The 21,395-nt window shown below is 40.3% G+C and overlaps 2 protein-coding genes across 2 annotated transcripts in view; both read left to right on the top strand.

Annotated features, from left to right (window-relative positions):
• PIR (pirin) overlaps positions 1 to 3,665 on the top strand; it is a 114,101-nt gene extending 110,436 nt beyond the window's left edge. The window contains exon 9 of the mRNA XM_008064617.1: positions 3,338 to 3,665. Within this exon, the coding sequence (XP_008062808.1) occupies positions 3,338 to 3,453 (116 nt within the window). The 3' untranslated portion in view covers positions 3,454 to 3,665. The remainder of the gene's footprint in view (positions 1 to 3,337) is intronic.
• A 229-nt stretch (positions 3,666 to 3,894) lies between these two features.
• Positions 3,895 to 21,395, top strand: part of VEGFD (vascular endothelial growth factor D) — a 37,678-nt gene continuing 20,177 nt past the window's right edge. The window contains exon 1 of the mRNA XM_008064616.2: positions 3,895 to 4,597. Coding sequence (XP_008062807.1) covers positions 4,517 to 4,597 — 81 coding nt within the window. The 5' untranslated portion in view covers positions 3,895 to 4,516. The remainder of the gene's footprint in view (positions 4,598 to 21,395) is intronic.

Raw genomic sequence — 21,395 nt, 5'->3', positions numbered from 1 at the left:
TGTTATTTACTAGATACTGGTCAAAGTGCTTTCCTAATATAATTCATTTAATCTGCAAAATAACCCTTCAAGATTGATACTCTCATGCCCATTTTACAGACGAGAAAGCAGAAATACAGAGGTTCATTGACTTGCCTAAGGCCACATAGCTGGATCCACACTCAGGCTGTCTGGTTTCCAACAACCCCACCCTACTGCCTCTCACCATGCTGGTCACCCCTCACTTTGCCCTGTAGCTTCTCTGATGGAAAGCAATTGTTAGTAGGGCAGTTGGGATTCAAACCCTAGTCTCCTAACCCTGTGTCTTGAGCTCTTTCTACTATATCAAGCTTCTACATAATGAGAGATTAGATTTACACCATTTTATACAGGAGAGGGAGTTCAAAGATTTAATTAGAGAAGAGATAAAAGATGCAGTTTGAGAGAAGATTTATGATTATCAAAAACTATCAAGTAATTCTCTTGTTCATAACTCTTGTAATAGATCAATTAAAAATGTATGCCTTCTGGCTGGGCTCAGTGGCTCAGCCTGTAATCCCAGCACTTTGGGAGGCTGAGGTGAGTGGATTGCCTGAGCCCTCGGGTTCGAAGCCCTCCTGGGCAACTTGGTGAGACCTCATCTCTACAATAAATCAAAAATCAACTGGGCATCGTAGCGCGCCTGTAGTTCTGGCTACTTGGAAGGCTGAGGCAGAAGGATCGCCGGAGCCCAGCAGGGCGAGGCTGCGGTGGCTGGGAGCAGCCACTGCACTCCAGTCTGGGTGACAGAGTGGGACTCCAACTTAAAAAAAAAAAAATGTATGCGTTCTGGATTCAGTTTTCTTCTTCTTGAGAATTTGAGGACATGAGCTTCATCAATTTGGCTTTGGAGGGTTCCAAGCTTCTAATACTTCCCTGTATAACAGAACTTTGTTTCTCAAAGTGTAGTCCATGGACCAGCAGTATCAGCATCACTTGGGAGGTAAAAATGCAGAATCTCAGACCTCTCTCCAGACCTCCTGAATCAGAATCTGCATTTTAATAAGATTTCCAGGTGATTCATGCATACATTATAAATCAAGAAACTTGGCAGGCTACCCCAGAAAAAATGTCAAAATGAAAGCCCAGAAGTGCATGAATATACAGAAAAATAGTTGGGGCATGAGAGCAGCGCTCCACTAGTCCAAACTGTGAAGCGAAATTATGATGTGCAGGAATTTGATACTTGACCCAGTACCTGCTCTCATTTTCCAAGTTTTACTTCCCTTTCCCCTGTGTATACTTTTAAAAAGTGACTTCTCCAGGGTGCCTTCTTGGATTTATTATTTATTCTGCATAGGATGGCTCTCTCATTCTTTCCTATCTGATATAGTCCAAACCTCCATCTCCAGATGAAATGTCTGTCATGAGCCCCAGATCCATAGTTCCAACAGTGTACTAAAAAATATCTTGCTGGGAAGCCATTTTATCTCAATTACTCTTAACAATTGCACCATAGACTCAGCCTCCCAGGCCAGACACCTCTACCCCAGTGCCAAAGTCTTCTTCAAAAACTACAAATCAGATGGTGTTACTCCCTATCTAATTACATCCCTTCCGTAATTCTGTAATTCCTGATCACCTGCAGAATTAGGTCTAAACTTCTTCCTGTAGATAGCATCCAAAGGCCAGAAGGTTCTGACCAGAATGGTCAGGACCCCATTTCTTTTTTCCCTTTGATCCCTCCTTCCAGCCACTGTACCTTATCCTCAATTCCTCCGGCATGTTAATCCTGAAAATGCCTTTCCTCCATGTATGACTGTTCGAACATCACCTCCTCTGCGAATCCATCTTTTCCTGGATTCCTCTTCCTCCCCTTTCTGTGCAGATTCCATAGATTTTATATAGGTACTTTTATCCTTCCATGTAGCACACTGTTTTGTAATTATTTGTTTTCATATCTGTCTGTGTGGTAGATGTGAGGTCCTTGAGAGGAGGGAGTCTATCGTTCACTTGTCTTTCATCTTTATGTCTCTAGCTCCTAGCACAATGTCGGTCATTTAAAAGGCACTCAATAAATACTTAATTGATAGGTAATTGAATGAACGAATGAATTTAGATGCCTTCTGCGAGATTTTCTCTTTTTCTACTGGCATTCTATTTCTCACAACCTCCCCAAAGACCTTAACATCATCAAGGCATATTATCCTGTGTCTTCCTTCTCAAGTTTTAAATTATAGTGATCACCAAATCTGTGTTGATATGCTAACAATGGTTAAGAAGTTCAAATGTGTTATTTCCTCTAAGCAATACAGTTATATATTAATCAGAGTTCCCAGAAAAAAAAATCCCTAAGAGGAGGAAGGAATTTCATAAAAAGGTACATCAGAAATTCCTGCAGGTTGGAGGAAGAAATGTACTGAATGGACAAGTCCACTGCTCTCAAGACACCACCAATGCCATTTAAGTGCTGACCTTGTTTATCCAACAAATCATAGGAGTGAGACTGTCCAGTGCCCCTTTGACTCTACAATGTGTGAAGAAAAGGGAAGAAACAGACACATTGCCTCTTGGTAGATTAGGGAAGGACTTCTTGTATACCTTTAGCAAAACTTGAGTTCAGACCCAGAAATTAGATAAAGGGGTCAGCAAATTGTGGTCCATGGGCCAGATCTACCTATGGCATGTTTTTGTAAATGAAGCTTTATTGGAACACAGCCATGCCCGTTCATTTTCATATTGTCTGTGGCTGCTTTTGTGGTGCAATGAGTAGAGTGTGCTGTTTGACCCACAGAATTTAAAATATACACTTCCTACAGAAAAGTTTACCAACCCTTAGAGAACCCCCAAAATGATGCTTTCTTGACTTGAAATTTTTGTAATCTCCTGTTTATTGTCAAGTAAGTGCTGTTAATTTTCAGAAATGACTTAGAACTCTCATGTAAGTACATAGCCTCATATATTGCTTAGACACCAAATATGACAATAATTGCCAGTTCTTTGTATCAGTTTGACTTAATTCTTGACATCAGCTAATGCAATAAAAATAAGTACAAAAATGATTGTAATAGAAGCAAATCTAAGACTTTTTTGAATAAAGAGATTGTCATTGCTGATAAGACAACTGTAATGGGTGGGTGAAATGCAATTGCATTTATTTATCTAAAGTTTGTTCTTTATAGTCTATAGTCAGACACAATCCGAGTCAAGAAACTTGTATTACAGTCCTTGGGGACCGAATGCTGTGAAAATAGACTTTTACTGTTTAGATGTGTCTGGATTTTGTTTCAAATTAAGAACTACAGAAAGATATCTCATTTCTAGTGGTAGAGAAAGATATTATCACCCAGAACTTTCTGAATGTCTCTTTCTGCCCTAGGTCCATTTGTGATGAACACCAATGAAGAGATTTCTCAGGCCATTCTTGATTTCAGAAATGCAAAAAATGGGTTTGAAAAAGCCAGAACCTGGAAATCAAAGATTGGAAACCAGTGAAGAGCACAAGAGCAGGTCTTGATGCGTCCTGGAATGTTGCCGTTTGTGGCATCCGGCCATTCAGGGCACTCCCATTCAGGGCACTCCGTTTCTTAAGCAAACTTCGCCAGTGCTTCTAAAGAATTCCACACTATAGTGGTAATATGGTTTTTGTAGCAATGCACATAGGCTATTTCCTGGCACATGCAAATAAACCTAATCATTGCTTCTTTTAAAATCAGTGTTCTTTATTTGGACCTAAGTGACTAAGCTTCTGTTTTAAACAATCATTTTATGTATGTTTGCCTTGTTTGCACTTGTGTGTGGATGATGTTTTTGTGCATGTGCGAGTTTTTTGAAGCATATTGGATTGTTTCTGTGTGTCACTGGCAGCAGATGTGTGAGCATCTGAGGTCTCTTCCTAAGCAATCCTATTGAGATATGAGGGTCAGCACCATGTGCCGGGTTTCATGTTACAGGTTATCTGCTTTAAAATAACAGCAGTCTTGAGGATTTGAGTCAGTTTTTTAAACTGCCCTGCTATTGGTAGGGACGCAACAGGATTACAGCCAAGACTTCTCTGCATTTTCTGCCAAAATCTGTGTCAGATTTAAGACACATGCTTCTGCAAGCTTCCATGAAGGATGTGAAAAAAGTTTTAATCCAGAGTTGGGTTCCAGCTTTCTGTAGCTACAAACATTGGTGGCCACACCACCTACTTACAAAGCAACTAGAACCTGGGGTGTAAGGTAGAGAGATTTTCTTTGAACTTGCTGGACATGAAATGAATTTAGAGTGTTTTTTAATTTCAGGTGAAGACATGTCCACCTCCTGATTATTTTTGGAGCATGAAAACATTTTCATTTTTTTTCATCTCTCTCTCTCCCCTCCTAAGATTGTACAAAAAAAGTACCTTGCCTAATTGAAGACATTTCATTGGATTTTGATCACAACTGATTGCTTGTTTTTCCATGTAAAGTTTTGGGGTTTTGAACTTTCCTTCTGGAGAATGCCTTTTGAAACCATTTTCTTTAGATGCCTGATGTCAACTGCTTAGTAATCAGTGGATATTAAACTATTCAAAATGTACAGAGAGTGGGCAGTGATGAATATTTTCATGATGTTGTACGTGCAGTGCTCCAGTCATGAACATGGACCAGTGAAGGTAGGTGAGCTCAGTTTTTAATGTGATGAAGAGTCTTTTTATTGGCTTATACGGAGGATTTTCTTTCTTTGCCCTCACTGTTTTTGAAATGATATAAAAATACAGAATACTCCTAGTAGTGGACAAGATGTATCCTGCATTTGTTAGTGACTGTTCTGTTTCTTAGTCTTACTAAGTTTCTGGTCATGAGTATTTGAAGATGCTGGAGGATTTTTGTTTTCGCTTTTGTTTGGGGAATTTTTTGGGGGGGGGGTGTCAGAACATGAGCATTCTGGAATCTTTTCAGATGGAGAAGTTTCTCTTCGGTTGAATATGCTGATGGCACAATGGTATTTTTTGTTTGTTTGTTTTAAATGAAGCACTGATTTGTTTTATGACACAGATAACTTTGTGGACCATTTATTTTAAGGTCTTTTGTGAGCAGCAGAAATTAGTTTATTTCTTCTGCAAATTGAAAATTGCGATGCTTTTTATGGATATTTTCTATCTGTTTTTGCAAATTTCCAATTGTCATCATCAAGAAAAATGTTTTCTTGGAAGTTGTCTGTTTTTTTTGTTTCTTGAAACGTGTAAAATGCAACAATAATCATATCCAATAATCAAATATTTGGTTCTATAAGCCACACATCAAGTAAAGTGCAACAAATTGAGAGCAATTCAAAAGAATTAACTGGGATGTCACTGACAGCTAGCACAATATTTTGCCCATTTTAATGTATTTGTTAGGTATTTCATAGATTATGTATATTTTTAAAGTTTTTATTTTGAAAATGATTTGGATATCATTGTTTTGCCTAAAGTGGTACTAAATCATTATTGACTTAGAAATTTCTGACCATGAACAGACAATCAGATGTGGACTTGACTTTTTGTAACTGCTGTTTTAGGATGTGCCTTTTCAACAGGGGTGATATCGCCCCCAATAGGGGAAAATTGGTTCACAGGGGGTGAAAAAGTTTTACTCTTTTGATACATAAGCACAGATAGCATAAGATACATAAGCATAAAGGCTCCCGGTTGTGTAGGTGGGTGTTGATTTTTTTTTTAAAGGTTGAACACAGGGGAGAGATCGACAGTCTGGGGACAATGCCAAGGGAGGGAGAAAGGGTGGGACATGTAGTAACACAAAAGGTACCTGATCCTAAACCAGTGGATATGAGGACCAGTTGGAGGCCCAAACTTCACCTGCACACACATTACTTATGTACCTAATCCTGACTTGTACTCCACATCTTTATAATAAAATAAAGTTAAAAAAAATTGAACAACACAGAGGTAGAGATAGAGAGTCACCTTGTCTAGCATCTGACACCTTTCTAACTTTTCAGATTCCAAAGGTACATGGAACAAATCACAATTTTGGGGCTCCATTTCACTGCCACCAGCTTTGATATTAGATCTCAAGGTGAGATTGTAGGTAAAAGGGAATCTGATTTTGAGCGTAGGGAACAGGAGAAAAAAATCTGACTTGTATGAAGGAAAGTAAAACTTTTCAGCCGTCTAGCTTTTATGTAAGTTCACAAAACTTGGGAGTCCTTTAGATCTGCTGGACTCTGGGCTCGTTGAGTTTTAAAATGTTTCCAAGAGAAGAGACTCTGAATTGTTGGAAATAATGAATATTCTTTAACTTGTTCAGCTCTTTTAAAGAGCACAAGCACCAAGAATTCTTCAGGTACTCCGGGCATTGTGAAGTTCAAAAGGTTTTGAATTTACTATTAACATGTACATTTGTTTTAATGGGACACTGGAGGAAAGCAGGTACATTTGCATGTGACAGAAAACAAGTCCTTATGCGGAAGATGCAGCATTACGCACTTACCAATACTATCAACAGATTTTTCTTTATTCTTTTCTTCTCCTCCTCCTCCTCCTCCTCCTTCTTCTTCTTCTTCCTCTTCTTCTTCTTCTTCTTCCTCTTCCTCTTCTTCTTCTCTCTCTCTCTCTCTCTCTCTCTCTCTCTCTCTCTCTCTCTCTCTCTCGCCCTCCCTCCCTCCCTCCTTCCCTCCCCCCGCCTCTCTCTCTCTCTGAGAGGACTGAGGTGCACCTTCCATATTTAATTCCAGGACGCAGACCCACTTGTACTTTCTGTTCTATATCTACTTCCAAAGTCATATTCAGGAAAGTCCACTGACTTTGTTGCTAGTTAAATGGTTCAAGGCACTCTTGTCCATTTTTTTTGCCAGGTGCAGTCCTTGGCATAAAAGACAACTGAAATATTTTCCACTAATTTCTTCTTCATTTATGACCCTGTAGGTAAATGTGTTGGATGATATGGTTCTATGCACAGATCTGTTTTAACCAAGTTAGTCATTTATAACTGGCTGAGTGCCTATATCACTATAGCACATTGTTGGTATCCAAAATACAGTAGAAACCCCTGTATCTTACATGTTCAATATGATACTTCCTTGTATGACTTATTTTTTTAATTTAAAAAATCCCGATTTAGGAGTCAGTTGTGGTGGCTCAAGTTCGTAATCCCAGCACTTTGGGAGGCTGAGGTGAGAGGATTGCCTGAGTCCAGGGGTTCAAGACCAGCCTGGACAACTTGGCAAGATCTCGTCTCTACAATAAATCAAAAAATTAGCTAGGCATGGTGGTACATGCCTGTAGTTCCAGCTACTTGGAAGGCTGAGGCAGAAGGATTGCCTGAGCCCAGCAGGTCGAGGCTGTGATGGCCATGAGCATGCCACTGTACTCCAGCCTGGGCAACAGAGTGAGATTCTGACTAATAAAATAAAATAAAATAAAAATCCTGATTTAGACCTGTGGATAAACTTTTACTATAAACCCCTTACAAAGACAATTTCTGGAATGAGGTTGTAATACTCACACACACAGATGATTCCATTAGAACTCGAGGTAATAAAATCTGGAAATCCCAGTCATATTTATTATTACCACAATTGGATAGAAGTGTTAGAGAAATAGGGATGTAAGTGACAATAACATTGTTTCTGAGCACATTTGTAGGCTCAACTTTTTCTACCACTTAGGATTAGCAGTGAGTGGGAACTGTGTATAACAGGGAATGTGACTGAAATGAGGTGAAATATTTCTTTTTTTAGTTGTTTTCATGGTGGTATGTCCACTTTTCTTTCTTCCTTGACACTAGTTCTTATGGTTCCTACCAAGACACTAGGGTATTACACAGCAGAGACATCCTGAGGCCTCCCTGCATCGTGAAAGCCTTGGCTGGTTGTGATATTCTAGTTCATATAGAATCTCCCTTATCTCTCATTAGAACTTTCCAATATTTGACTATTCAATTATTTTTTTCAACAGGTATTCATTGAGAACCTGTTATGTCTAGGCACTGATGGAGGGGCTGAGGATGCAGCAGGAAATAAGACAATGTTTCAACTCCCTTGGAACTTGTATTCCAAGTGTGCTGGGTGGAGGTGGACAATACGCAAACCTGTAACATGTCAGGGGTGATAAGTGCCATGAAAAAAAAAAAACAACTAGGGGGAGGAGACACAGCAACAGGTGGAGGGAGAACTTTCTGATTCAGGTACATCTACGCATAGTCCTAAAGGAAATGAGGGTGACAGAGGCAATCATCAGTGCAGTGGCCATGGTGGTGGTGGGAAGTGGCTTGGGCATCTGGGTATTAGCCAGGGGCCAGTGCAACTGGGCAGTGGTGAGTGGAAGCCAGAAGTAAAGTTGTCGAGGTTGGAGAAGTAACTAGGGCAATCATGTAGGGTATGGACTTTATGGACACTACAATTTGAATTTTATGTAATTTTCTCGCAGAATGAAATATTTAAAAAAAAATTTTTCGACCATTTAAAAATGTTAAAAAAAATTATTTTTAGCTCCTGTCAATACAAAAACAGGCTGCAGGGTGGATTTGGCTCACGAATCATAGTTTGCCAACCATGTTATATATCATGGCACTATTTTAGTTTAATCATGGTACACGTCCATACCTGACATTTTTATTTGCTTGTGTATAAGTTTAACTGCTTTGTCACAAGCCACTAGAATAAAAGCTTTTGGAGAAGAACTCTTAATTGTCTTGTTCACTACAGTATCCCAATCACCTAATACAATGCCTGTAATAGAACAGATACTAAAAACAGTATTTGATGACTGACTGAAGGACTAGATCTGTAAGATTTTGAGATATCAGCTGGACATGGTGGCTCATGCCTGTAATTCCAGCACTTTGGGAGGTGGAGGCGAGAGGATTACCTGAGTCCAGGGTTTTGAGACCAGCCTGGGCAACTTGGCGAGACCTCATCTCTACAACAAATCACAAAAATTAGCTGGGCGTAGTGGCCCACACCTGTGGTTCCAGCTGCTTGGAAGACTGAGGCAGAAGGATCACCTGAACCCAGCAGGTTGAGATTGTGGTGGCTGTGAGCATGTCACTGCAATCCAGCCTGGGCAACAGTGAGACTCTTGACTCAAAAAAAATTTTTTGAGATATCCAGGATGTAAGCTAATGCATTAAATAGTCTGCAACATCTAATCTCATCATGGCTTGTCTGATTTCATGATTTTTAAAAATTCTGAAGCATTTTTAAAGGCAATATATTTCCCCTGTGCTGTTTTCCTGTGGGCATAGTATAAGATTTGGGTTGATATATCAAAGAATTCTCCAGTGTCCTTCTAGGCACAAGCCATCCTATAAGGTGTTGACTTGTGGGAGTCACAGTTATAGAAGGAAGTCCCCTTAGCCCATTATTCCAACCTGGTGGTCACAGAAAGAGAGATGGGCATAGCAGCATCCAGCCACACAGCAAGTCTGGACAAGCCGTGGATACCTTGGTGTTTTCCTTCATTCCTGAGATCCTTAGAAGTGTAAAGATATGGTATCTTTGCAAACCACCTAGCATAAGATGAAATATGGTAAATATGGTAAATAAAGTACTCTGGCCATATACTTTATCAGTCAGGCTAGGCCAGGATATGCTGTGATAACAAATAACCCCGAAATCTTGGTGGCTCATGAAAAACAAGTTTATTTATTGCTCATACTATGTGAACATCCTGGTTCATCCAGGGTTGACCACACATAGGGATAAAGTGGGCTGAACACTCACACCTTAAATGTTGTGAATCACTAGAAAGGGGAAGGGAGTGCCCTGGAAAGTCTCACCCTGGCACTTAAACACTTAGGCCCATAAGTGGCACATATCGGTTCTGGTCACAGCCCTTTAACCCACTACCCCATCTAGTCACAAGGGAACAGGAAGTGCAATTCTGCCATGTGCTCAGAAGGTAGAAAGCTGGAAATATCTGGTGAACAGTATTAATGATAATCACACACACTTTTGGTCACTTCTAAATGCTTCCAAACATACCTTTGACTGCAGAATGTCGAAAACATTTCTAATCTTACAGCAATGCTGGAGAATGAATTGTATTGAGACAACTTGGGAGGGACAGGAGGAGATAGAATAAAAAGAAAATTAAAATTACTGATTTTCATAATGCCTCCTTCACTGCATGGAAGAACCTATACTTTGCTTAGAAAATCAAATCAAGTTTCCATATTCAGAAGAACTTTAGTGAAATTGGGAAATCAGCCATGGCTGGTCACTGAGGTAAAGTGTGTTGAAGGAAGACAGGTTTATTTTTGTTGCTCTGGAAGCTCCTTCTTCCTGGAAAAGAAAATATGTACATTTAGTTCAGTAAACATCTGTGGAATGTCTACCATGTGCCAGGCACATAAGTGGAAATGATGCTTTTATAAAATAAAGATGTCTTAGGTATTTGCATGTGTTACCAACAGCCAGAGAGTTCAATTTGACCCGTGGGAAGGATAATTTTAATGCCTGAAACTTTAAGTAATGATGTAAACTTTTAAACTGATTCTCTTTTTGTTATTCATTGAATATTACTAAATAATTATAACACATGTTGGAGATAAGTTTATTTTTTTTTTTTTGAAATCTACATTTGACTAACATTGTTTCTGGAAAGAGAAAGTAACGTGTTGAATATCCCTATGGCAAATTTCTGCTGTTGCTTACTGTTCCATTATGGAGAGTACTAGAAAGAATAATTTTGATTGAATGAATACTCTGAATTTGTTCCAAATAAGAGACTGAACAAAAAGAACAGAGTGAGATGAAAAAATAAAAATTGCTTTGTGATGGTGTTCTTGATTTATGACTACATTGTCACACCAAGAATGGAGACTGTTGAGCAACTTAGCTCAGAGGGTGTTGGTGAGGAAGAGAGGAAAGAGATCGGTGGATACTAGATCTTTGGGAAGAAATGTGAAAGGAAGCATGCTGGACTGACTGCACTGGCACAGCAGGGCTGCTCTGCAGAAGGGATGATAAAGTTTTGCATGAAGATTCTTTTCCCCATTCAATGGATTATGCTACACTGTGGCTGAAAGAGGGCTGTAGTAGTTAACTTTGTCACGATGATACTATCTAACAAACCAGTCCACATTTCAGTAGCTTAAAACATCACAATTTATTCTCACTTATATCTCTGTGGATCAGCTGGGAGTCAGGATCAAGGCACAACCCGTAGGTTAAGTGCAGGTCTGCCACATGTCTCTCATCTTCCTTTGATCAGTGGGCTAGCAGGCGCATGTGTTGTGGTGATGGCGGAAATGGAGAACCATGCAATCATAAGGAAGTTTCAAGCCTCTGCTTCTGTTATACCTTGTAATATCCCATGGGTCAAAGCAGGTCATATGACCCAACAGCAATAAGGCTGGGAAATATAGTCCTCCCTTGGAGGGTAGGGAGAGGGAATGAAGTTGTTTGAGCGGCAACTTAATCACCAAAATGCTTTGGGTGGTTTCCTTAGACATTGGGCACTTGAGCTTTGAGTTCTATGCTAGAGAGACTATAACAGACCTCAGGAATCTATACTCCTGGGGTTATTCAGAGCATGCTTTTACAGAGTCTGGGCTGTCTTGCCATTCAAGCTCATCCCACACCCATCTGCCCCACATTTCCTAAGCACAGTGTCATCAAGTGGGAACAGACATTTGAATAGAGTGCAGATTTCAACATGTATAATAGTAGGCATGGCCATTTCCTCCAATGCCAGATGATCTGGCTGAGTAGTTTCAAATTGAAGGACATGGAGGTCCCAGGCATCTTAGCCCACTAGTATCTCCTTAAAAAACCCAGACAGCCATGCACACACACTCACACAAATGCACACACACACTTTTCCTGCATTTGTGGTTCCTTTCCTTGGTCTCAGTTCAGTGAATCACCCTGGATTTCTTATATATGCACCTAAATACAGAACTGCATAAATAAGCCACCAGAGCCACCAGTGGCATGAGGCCCCTGAAATGAAGGACAAAGCCCACTCCACCCCCAATGGTCAGCTTTCTGAATTTCAGAGAAGCAGGACCAAGACCTCTGCAGGTTTCAAGCTAGCAGCCACAACAGTCATAGCCACAGCAATGGTTCTTAACAAGCATGCATTCTCCTTCCTGCCCTCATTTGGTACACCCCATACCATCAGGCACCATCTGTTCTGGGTAAGGCCAGACCCTAATAAGCATTTAAGAAGTGGATTTCTTTTTTCTTCGTGCACCTATAAAGACATATATAAAACTTGAGCAGATACTAAAAAATTAGGCTTTTATTTGAAAGTACCTTCTAGAAATGTTTTAAAAGGTGAAGAGGGGGGAGAAAAAATTCATCCTTGACTTACCTTGGAAACGTTGTTTTGTGTTTTAATTTTGATTTGCTATGATTGAAGTTTCTGCCTCTTGCTCTTTTCAAGTGTACCTCTCTGGTTTCCAAGGAAAATCAAGGACCATAAAACACAGACTCCTAAACCCCAACACATAGGACACACCCTGAAAAATCAAAGAAAGGAAACGAATATTTCATGCGTGCCCACCTGCCCCTTTCCCACATATGGCCTCATGTAATCTCCACCTAAGCTCTATAAGGTGAGTATTATTAACTCTGCTGTCTTATACACAAGGAAACCAAGTCTCAAGGAGTGAAATCATATATTCTCAATTAAATAGCTAAAAAGGAGCAGTGCCTTGATTCAAAACCAGCTTATTTTATTTTTTTTAACTTATTATACAGTAAAATTGACTTTTCCCCTTTTTGTGTACAGTTTTTTGAGTTTTAACACATGTATAGATTTATATAACCACAACCATAATTAGGATACTGAATTCTTTCATCACGCTCCCCCAAATTCACTTATGTTATCCTTTTATAGTCAGACCTTCCTCCCCAAAACCTCTTGCAGCCACTGATCTGTTTTCCATCAGTATCATTTTGCATTTGGGGGAATGTCATATAAGTGGACTCATACAGAATGTAACATTTTGAACTTCTTTCACTCATTATGCCTTGGAGATTCATCCAAGGCCTTTTGATCTCTTCACGTACCAGTAGTTCATTCCTTTTAATTGCTGAGTAATATTTCATGGATTGCTTAACCATTCACTCATTGAATGACACATGGGTTATTTCCAGTTTTTTGGGGGGAGTTGATTATTATGAATAGAGCTACTATAAACATTCATGTACAAGTCTTTATGTGAACATAAGGCTTCACTTATCAAGGGTCAATTCCCAGGAGTACAACTGCTGGGTCATATGGTGAGCGTATGTTTATAAGAACTGCCAACACATTTTCCAGAGTATTATACCATTCAAAGTCAGTTTTGAATAATTCAAATCTATGGTCTCTCCTCTCCAATAAGCTGTTTCTCCAGATGACAGAATAGTTTATGATATGAGGCAAAGCTTCTTCTTGGGGGTGTTATTTCCACTTGAAAACCATGGGAGGCAAAGTCACAAAACTTCAACTTAGACTCAGAAGTCTAACATGACCTGGGAAGATTCCTAGGTTGGGGAGGGAGAACACCTGAAAGACAACTGGGAGAGCAGTGTGACAGTACAACTTGGATTCCAAATCAGAAAAAAATGTGGTGGTTTCGGCTGGGTCTGAAACATCAGATTCAAGATGAAATGCAAAATGCTCTTCCAATGAAACAGAAGTTGCTAAAAGATGGAGGGAATGCGGAAACTATTTGTATTGTAACCTAATCACCTTCCCAAACCCACTGCAAGGGGGAAAGGCTGACTCTAGTTTCCCTGAACTCCAGGGGTGAATAATAAGAGAACTGTGCCCCCAGGCAATGCTTGTAAATCTTTAAGCAAATCTAGGGAAAGCTGTGTGAAATGTGTTCCTTCCCTAGCTCACCCCAAGCTTCTGGATATTCCAAATATACAAATTCCATTCACCACATCCTCTTATCACCAAGCTTCCTGAAGACATATTGTCAACACAATCTGACAAAGAAAATAGCGTCAACAGTTTTTAAAAGGCTTGGAAGTTCTCAAGAGGTCCAGGGATGAATTTTAAAAAGCTGGTCTCCATTTCCATATATAGAACGGGAGGATACTTAGTAGCATGGAACTTGAATAGCCCAAGAAAAGCTTTTTGCAGCTCAAGGTAGCCAGGGTCCCCACTTAGACATTCTTTGCTGAAGGCCTGTCAGCTCTGAGCCAGGATTGAAATCAGCTGTGTACTCCCAAACCAAGCTCCTTCTACTTGGCATCTATATTTATATTCTCATTTATATTTTCTTCCAAATATTTTTTAGAACTGCCTTTTGAAAGGGTTATAATTTAGACTTTTCTGTTGAGTTCCAGTAAGTTAAAGCAGTCCCTATTATTTTAAATTTTATTTTAGAAATGGGTTGTTTTGGCTTTGGGGGAATTTAAGAGGCAATTTGGTCTTTCATTTAGGATGGTATCACACAAGGCAGCCAACCTCATCATGCTGTGTAGGCTGGAAAACAACGTTTGTTGGTCTTCAGTCTTGAAAACGTCATAAGGGGATCCATAAACAATCAAGTGCCTTGAGTTAGGAAAAGGCTTTTCAAATCCGGTTCAGCAAGATACTCATACAAATATTTTGAACCCAAAGTATAACTCAGATGGATTTAAATGCTAAGACTATTTCTGAGCATGCATCAACCATTTATTCTCTATTGAAGATTAGTGGACTTGTATGGCGCTCAGGCACTAACCCAGGTCTTTGAACTTAAAATCAGTATGTGCCATGTCCTAACTTAGTAGTATGGAGATACTGTACTATACACTATATAGTATAGAGAGTTCCTGTATACTCCTCACCCAGCTTCCTTTAAGGCTAATACTTGGGAAATTTTAAAAACTCCTGATGGCAGTTCAGGCATAATGGCTTATGCCTGTAATACCAGCATTTTGGGAGGCTGAGGCAGGAGGATCACTTGAAGCCAGGAGTTTGAAACCAGCTTAGGCAACATAGTGAGACCCTGTTTCTATAAAAAGTAAGAAAATTAGCTGGGTGTTGGTTGTATGCCTGTAGTTTTAGCTATTTGGAAGGCTAAGGCGGGAAGATCTCTTGAGCACAAAAGTTCGAGGTTGCAATGAGCTATGATCCCACCACTGCATGCCAGCCTGGTCAACAGAGCAAGACCCTGACTTAAAAAAAAATCCTGATGACAAAGCTGTGACCCAAACCCATAAAATGAGAACACCTTAGGATGGAATCATAGTACCAGTATTTCTTTGAAGCTTCTTCCTGGAAAAATTCAAGGTGAAGCCAAGATTTAGAACCTCTAGTTCAAACCCTTCTCAAAGTATAGTCAGCCAAGCAATAGTATCACCATCACCTGGGAGCTTGTTAGAAGCGCAACATCCTGGGTCTCACCCGAATCTACTGCATTAGAATATGCATTTTAGCAAGATTCCCAGGTAATTAGTATGCACATTAAGTTTTGAGAAACAGTACTCTATACCAACGATTAAACAGACCACACAAACTTGGGCCCAATCACTATTTGTCAGATGCATGTATGTGTTTATTATTCATAAAATCCGTTATCAGATACGTGTTAAGAGCCTATTATGTAAAAAAAAAGATGAGTCAAATGCATATCTTCCCCTCAAGGAGATCACAATCTAGTAAAGGAAATGTAATGTGCTCATAAATAATATAGTTTAAGTTAGGGACTTCACAAAACGCTTGATGGAAGAAGTGGCATTTGTTTTGGATCCTAAAGAAGACCTGGAGGAGACAAGTGACTGGGTGCGGTGGCTCACTCCTATAATCCCAGCACTTTGGGAGGCCGAGGAAAGAGGATTGCCTGAGTCCAGGGGTTTGAAACCAGCCTGGGCAACTTGGTGAGACCTCATCTCTACAATAAATCAAGAAGTTAGCCAGGCGTGGTGGCACGCACCTGTAGTTCTAGCTACTTGGAAGGCTGAGGCGGAAGGATCGCAGGAGCCCAGCAGGTCGAGGTTGTGGTGGACATGTTCATGGCACTCCAGCCTGGGCCAGAGTGAGACTCTATCTAAAAAAAAAAAAAAAAAAAGATAAGTGATGTAGTTAGAATAAATGAATACTATCAGGGTTAAGTTTTCTGTAGTTTTTGATGAACCAATTTGTTTATTCATACTTTCTTTTTTTGAGTTGGAGTTGGAGCCTCACTCTGTCTCTCAGACTGGAGTGCAATGGCACAATCGCAGCTCACTTCAGCCTCGACTTCCTGGGCTCAGGCGATCCTTCATCCTCAGCCTTCTGAGTAGCTGAAACTACTGGTGCATGCCACCATGCCCAGCTTTAAAAAAAAAAATTTTGTAGAGATAAGGTCTCACTATGTTGTCCAGGCTGGTTTTGAACTCCTGAACTCAAGCGATCCTCCTGCCTTGGCCTCCCAAAGTGCTGGGACTACAGGTGTGAGTCACTATGCCCAACCTGTTTATTCATACATTTAATAAATATTTATTCAGCTCTTACTATTGCTATGCAAATAAGACAGAGTCCATTGCTGCTCAAATGGCTTTTACAGCCTAATGGGGAAGACAAGGAATACACATGCAATGACACAAATAATTCCTTAGTGTCAGTGGTGGTAAGTACTGGGAAAGAAAGATGGGGTGCTAGGATTCCATGTGACAGAGAGACCAGACCTAGGCAGGCGTGGGAGTCAAGGGGAGGTTTCTCTGAGAAGGTAATACTAAGCTGAGAAAGAGCAGAGGGTATTCCAGACAAAGGGAACTGCATAGACTAAGACAAAGAAAGAGCAAACCAATGAAATGCATGTCCAGTAATATTCTATTATTCAGCTCTTCAATATTTTCCATTCCCTCCCAAAGTGGATGAAAATAACCTGGCCTTTAAGCCTCCAGTCTTCCCTCTTTTTATTTTAAACAACTATACTGCTGTAGAATTTACATACTATAATATTTACCCATTCACCTGTTTTAAGTAACTGAATAATTTTTAGGTTACTTACTGAGTTGTGCAGGCATCATCCATAGAAGATTCTTTATTCTCTTTTACAATGAACTTCCATTCCCACTCCAAGCCCCAGACAGTTGATAATCTATTTTCTATCTCTTGGGGATAAAAACCTAGGAGTGAAATTAGTTGGTCATATAACACATTTATGTTTAGCTTTTTAAAGAACTTCTGAACTCTTTTCCAGAGTGATAGTACCGTTTTATAATTCCATCAGCAGTGTATGAGGGTTGCTCTGTAGCCTTGACAACACTTGGTATTGTCAGTCTTTTTTATTATAGTCATTCTACTAGGTATGAAGTAGTATCTAATTTCTTTTCTTTTCTTTTCTTTTTTTTTTTTTTTTTTGAGTTGGAGTCTCACTCTGTTGCCCAGACTGGAGTGCAGTGGCCGCTCCCGGCCACCACAGCCTCGACCTGCTGGGCTCCGGCGATCCTTCTGCCTCAGCCTTCTGAGTAGCCGGAACTACAGGCGCGCGCTACCAAGCCGGCTAATTTTTTTGATTTATTGTAGAGATGAGGTTCCGCCAAGTTTCCCAGGCAGGTCTCGAACCCACAGACTCAGGCAATTCACTCACCTCGGCCTCCCAAAGCACGGGATTACAGGCTGAGCCACCGAACCCGGTTTAGTATCTAATTTCACCAACCCCTCTTCCTAATTTTATCTGCCAGTCCCCACCACTTGTGCTCTGTGTCCAACCAAAGTGAACCTCCTGCTGTTTTTTTTTTTTTTTTTTTTTCAGTGGAGCTCCTTGATATCCCCAATCATGCCATTATCCACTCTTGGAATGTGTTACTTCACTAGATATTTTTGAGGCGGAGGAAAGAGGATGGAAATTGAGAGCTCAAATTAGTAAGAGTACAGAAGACTTTTGACTTTCCCATAACATGGAAATTCCAAATTTTTTCCTACAAACTTCACCACCATACTTTTCCAAACATCTTGCCTGCCATCTTGACCCATGTGACCTAGATTAATTCCTAAATTGGAACTATAGAGATTCTCATGCTTCTTCAGAGGAGAATGTCATGTGAATTTAGAAATTAACAAAAGGAGAAATGACTACCTTTCAAACTATACAGCAGAAAAGAGAATGCATTCAAATGGTGGTAAAATCTTGTTACAAAGACTTTAGGTCTCACAATTTAGAAACTGGCCTGTGGTACCAAGAAATCAGAGAATGCTTTGTAATTTAGGAGTGAAATTGCCAGCAGTCTGGATTAATTACCATTTTAAAAACTGCTGCCATGGGCAGGCTCGGTGGCTCAGCCTGTAATCCCAGCACTTTGGGAGGCCGAGGCGAGTGGATTACCTGAGCCCGTGGATTTGAGACCAGCTCAGGTAACTTACGGAGACCTTGTCTCTACAATAAAAATAAAAAAATTAGCCGCGCCTGTAGTTCTGGCTACTTGGAATGCTGAGGCGGAAGGATCGCCAGAGCCCAGCATGTCGGATGCTGGGGTGGCTGTGAGTGTGCCACTGCACTCCAGCCTGGGTGACAGTGAGACTCCGACCCCCAAAAAACAAAAAAAACAACAAAAAAAAACAGTTGCTGCTGCAATAAAAAGGAGAGATCTGATAACTCTGCTTCACTTCCTTCCTGTTGCTGACCAACTTTTAGTTATTTTAGTTTTGATTATCACTTCCAACAGAAAGTAGGAAGAGATTACGAGCAACTTTTTTTGGCAAAGGTTTAGTCTTTAAAATATTGAAATCAATAGTTTAACTATGTATTGGGGGTTATATTTACACTTTTTAATTTTTGTTTTCATTTTGCCCAAGCAGATCACATCAAGTTGATTATAGAAAAATCAACCAGTGCAGAAAACCTATTGGAGACAAAAAAGCCACTCTTATGCCGGGCTCGGTGGCTCAGCCTATAATCCCCCGCCTTTGGGAGGCTGAGGTGAGTGATTGCCTGAGCCCGCGGGTTCGAGACCCGCCTGGGCAACTTGGCGAGACCTCATCTCTACAATAAATAAAAAAAATCGGCCGGGCATGGTAGCGCGCGCCTGTAGTTCCAGCTACTTGGAAGGCTGAGGCGGAAGGATCACCGGAGCCCAGCAGGTTGAGGCTGCGGTGGCCAGGAGCATGCCACTGCACTCCAGTCTGGGCGACAGAGTGAGACTCCAACTCAAAAAAAAAAAAAGCCACTCTTCACCCTTTGTAAATATATGCCCCCAATGAGTTAGTTGTCAAGTTTCTACTTATGTTGAATTGTTAGTATTTCCATTTATAGTAGCAAAATGACCATATGCAATTTCTAAGTTATTTTAAACTAGGTTTTAAATTATGAGGCTGAAAGTATGCTTAAATAACTCTAAGCACTTGAGTAAATACTGTATTTTTTATCATAAGATAATTCACATGAGCCATTAATGACTTTAATTCAATCCAGAGATTTGATATTTTATCCTGAATTCTGATGGTTGGACAGTTTTTAAATATTTCTGAAATCGAATTGAAATCCGTAAGAACTATGAAGCCAAGTGCCAATATCTACTTTTGAATGATACTAGATGAAATTTCCTCAAAAAATTATTTCAATAAACTTTGATTTAAAAAATCTTTAAAAAGTGACTTGATTAGTTTCATTATTTTTGTGTGGAAGCAGTGTTGTCACAAAATTTTATTTTGAAGATTGTTATGTTAAAATCCCAGTAGGGCCTCCAAAATGTTAGGTCAGGTCCAATGGGGGGAGTCTGGCTTGAAATCTGGTGCCCGTGAGAAAGATGCAAAGAATTGCACAGAAGTTAGATCAGAAAACATAATTTATCTAGAAAGTAAATGAGAGAGAGAGAACTAGAGAGAGAGAGGAAATTCACCTCTCCAAGGTAGGGGAGGTGGCCAAAACTAAGAAACATGGTGGCCATAGCTCAAAGAGCCTTGTGGGCACACCAGAGTTTAATGGCGAATGGCTGCTTCAGGTTGAAGTCTTAAAACTTTCCCTTTGATGGGGGCAGGTCGTTAAGGTAACTGGGTTGTGGTCTGCTCCATGTCATCATGGAGGGCAGGTAAGCATAGGTACTGACTGATGTCAGGTGATGGGCAGCAGGCAGATGGATGGGCTAGTCACATGATTGCTGCCATGTTGATCGGGTCTGTGTCATGAAGGTCATGAAGAGCTGATTAGGTTAACCTATTTACAAAACAAGTTGGGGAGGGAGTTGTAAAGCAATTATCAATAGTTACCTCTGAGAAACTGGTTCCGTCCTTGACTAGTGGATTAGAGGGTAAATTAAAGTGAACTGCTAGAAAAACATGACAGATCTAGACAATGTTAAAATGGCTGCTCATTGGGCATATTGACTCCAGGCTATGTCCTTTCAAAGACTGAATTGGATATGAAGTAGTTATACTCCTAACTAGAAGAGAGAACAAATAATCAGGAAAAGAGAGACCACTGACAAATGAGCCTCAACAGAGAATCATTATATTTCAGAGTGCCTGAGACATTAGCAATTATTCAGTTTTATTCTCTGATTTTTCTTTTCTTTTTTTTTTTTTTTTTTTTTTTTTGAGTTGGAGTCTCATTCTGTCATCCAGGCTGGAATGCAGTGGCACGCTCATGACCACGGCCACCTCGACCTGCTGGGCTGAGGCAATCCTTCCATCTCAACCTCCCAAGTATCGGGACTATATGTACGCACTACCATGCCCAGCTAATTTTTTGATTTATTGTGGAGACGAGGTCTCACCAAGTGGCCCAGGCTGGTCTCGAACCCGTGAGCTCAGACAGTCCTTTCACCTCGGCTTCCCAAAGTGCTGGGATTACAGGCTTGAGCCACTGCGCCTAGCCATGTTTTGAGACATTTTTTAATCCATAGAATATATAATTGATTGAATTATGGCAAACATCTACACGTGACAAACATCTGTAGAAATGTTACTAACACCATCAAGCTGAAGATGCAGGACTGAAGATTCTGAGTCTGGAAGACAAAGGCCATCAAGAATTCAGCTCCAGTAGAAAATGGGCTCTATCTGTGCCCTATGTCAGACCCATGAAAGAAGAAGGGTTACTGCCCTTTGCTGCCTGGAGCTGTGTCTTCTATGAAACTGCCTAACTAGATGCAAAGGAGGAAGCAGATACTTCTTTGCAAGTTTCTTGCATACTTCCTTAAGTTAAGCCGATCCCTTAATCATAAATACTCAACAAGATTCTGGATTCAGGAGCCAGGAAGTTAGGGGGTGCAACCACAAAACTTCTCAACAATAGGGAAAGAATAGTGAGAAAGAAAAATAAATCTCCCAGTGAAAATGAAACTACTTGACAAAATTCTAAATCATGTTGATATAATTGAATGACAGTAATAAGATAAATACTTGGGATATAAGTTATACATGTAAAGTTAAAATGCAAAATAATTTGAAGAAATACTTAAAATTAGTATATTTGGGACCCTCAAAGAGATAAATAATATTCACAAAATAAGAATGACAAATTAAGCCGGGCTCGGTGGCTCAGCCTGTAATCCCACGCCTTTGGGAGGCTGAGGTGAGTGGATTGCCTGAGCCCGCGGTTTCGAGACCCGCCTGG

This window comes from Carlito syrichta, unplaced genomic scaffold (assembly GCF_000164805.1).
Source record: "Carlito syrichta isolate Samal-C Ts95f unplaced genomic scaffold, Tarsius_syrichta-2.0.1 Scaffold307764, whole genome shotgun sequence".
Lineage (NCBI taxonomy): Eukaryota > Metazoa > Chordata > Mammalia > Primates > Tarsiidae > Carlito > Carlito syrichta.
This window is presented reverse-complemented; position numbering and strand designations above follow the sequence as displayed.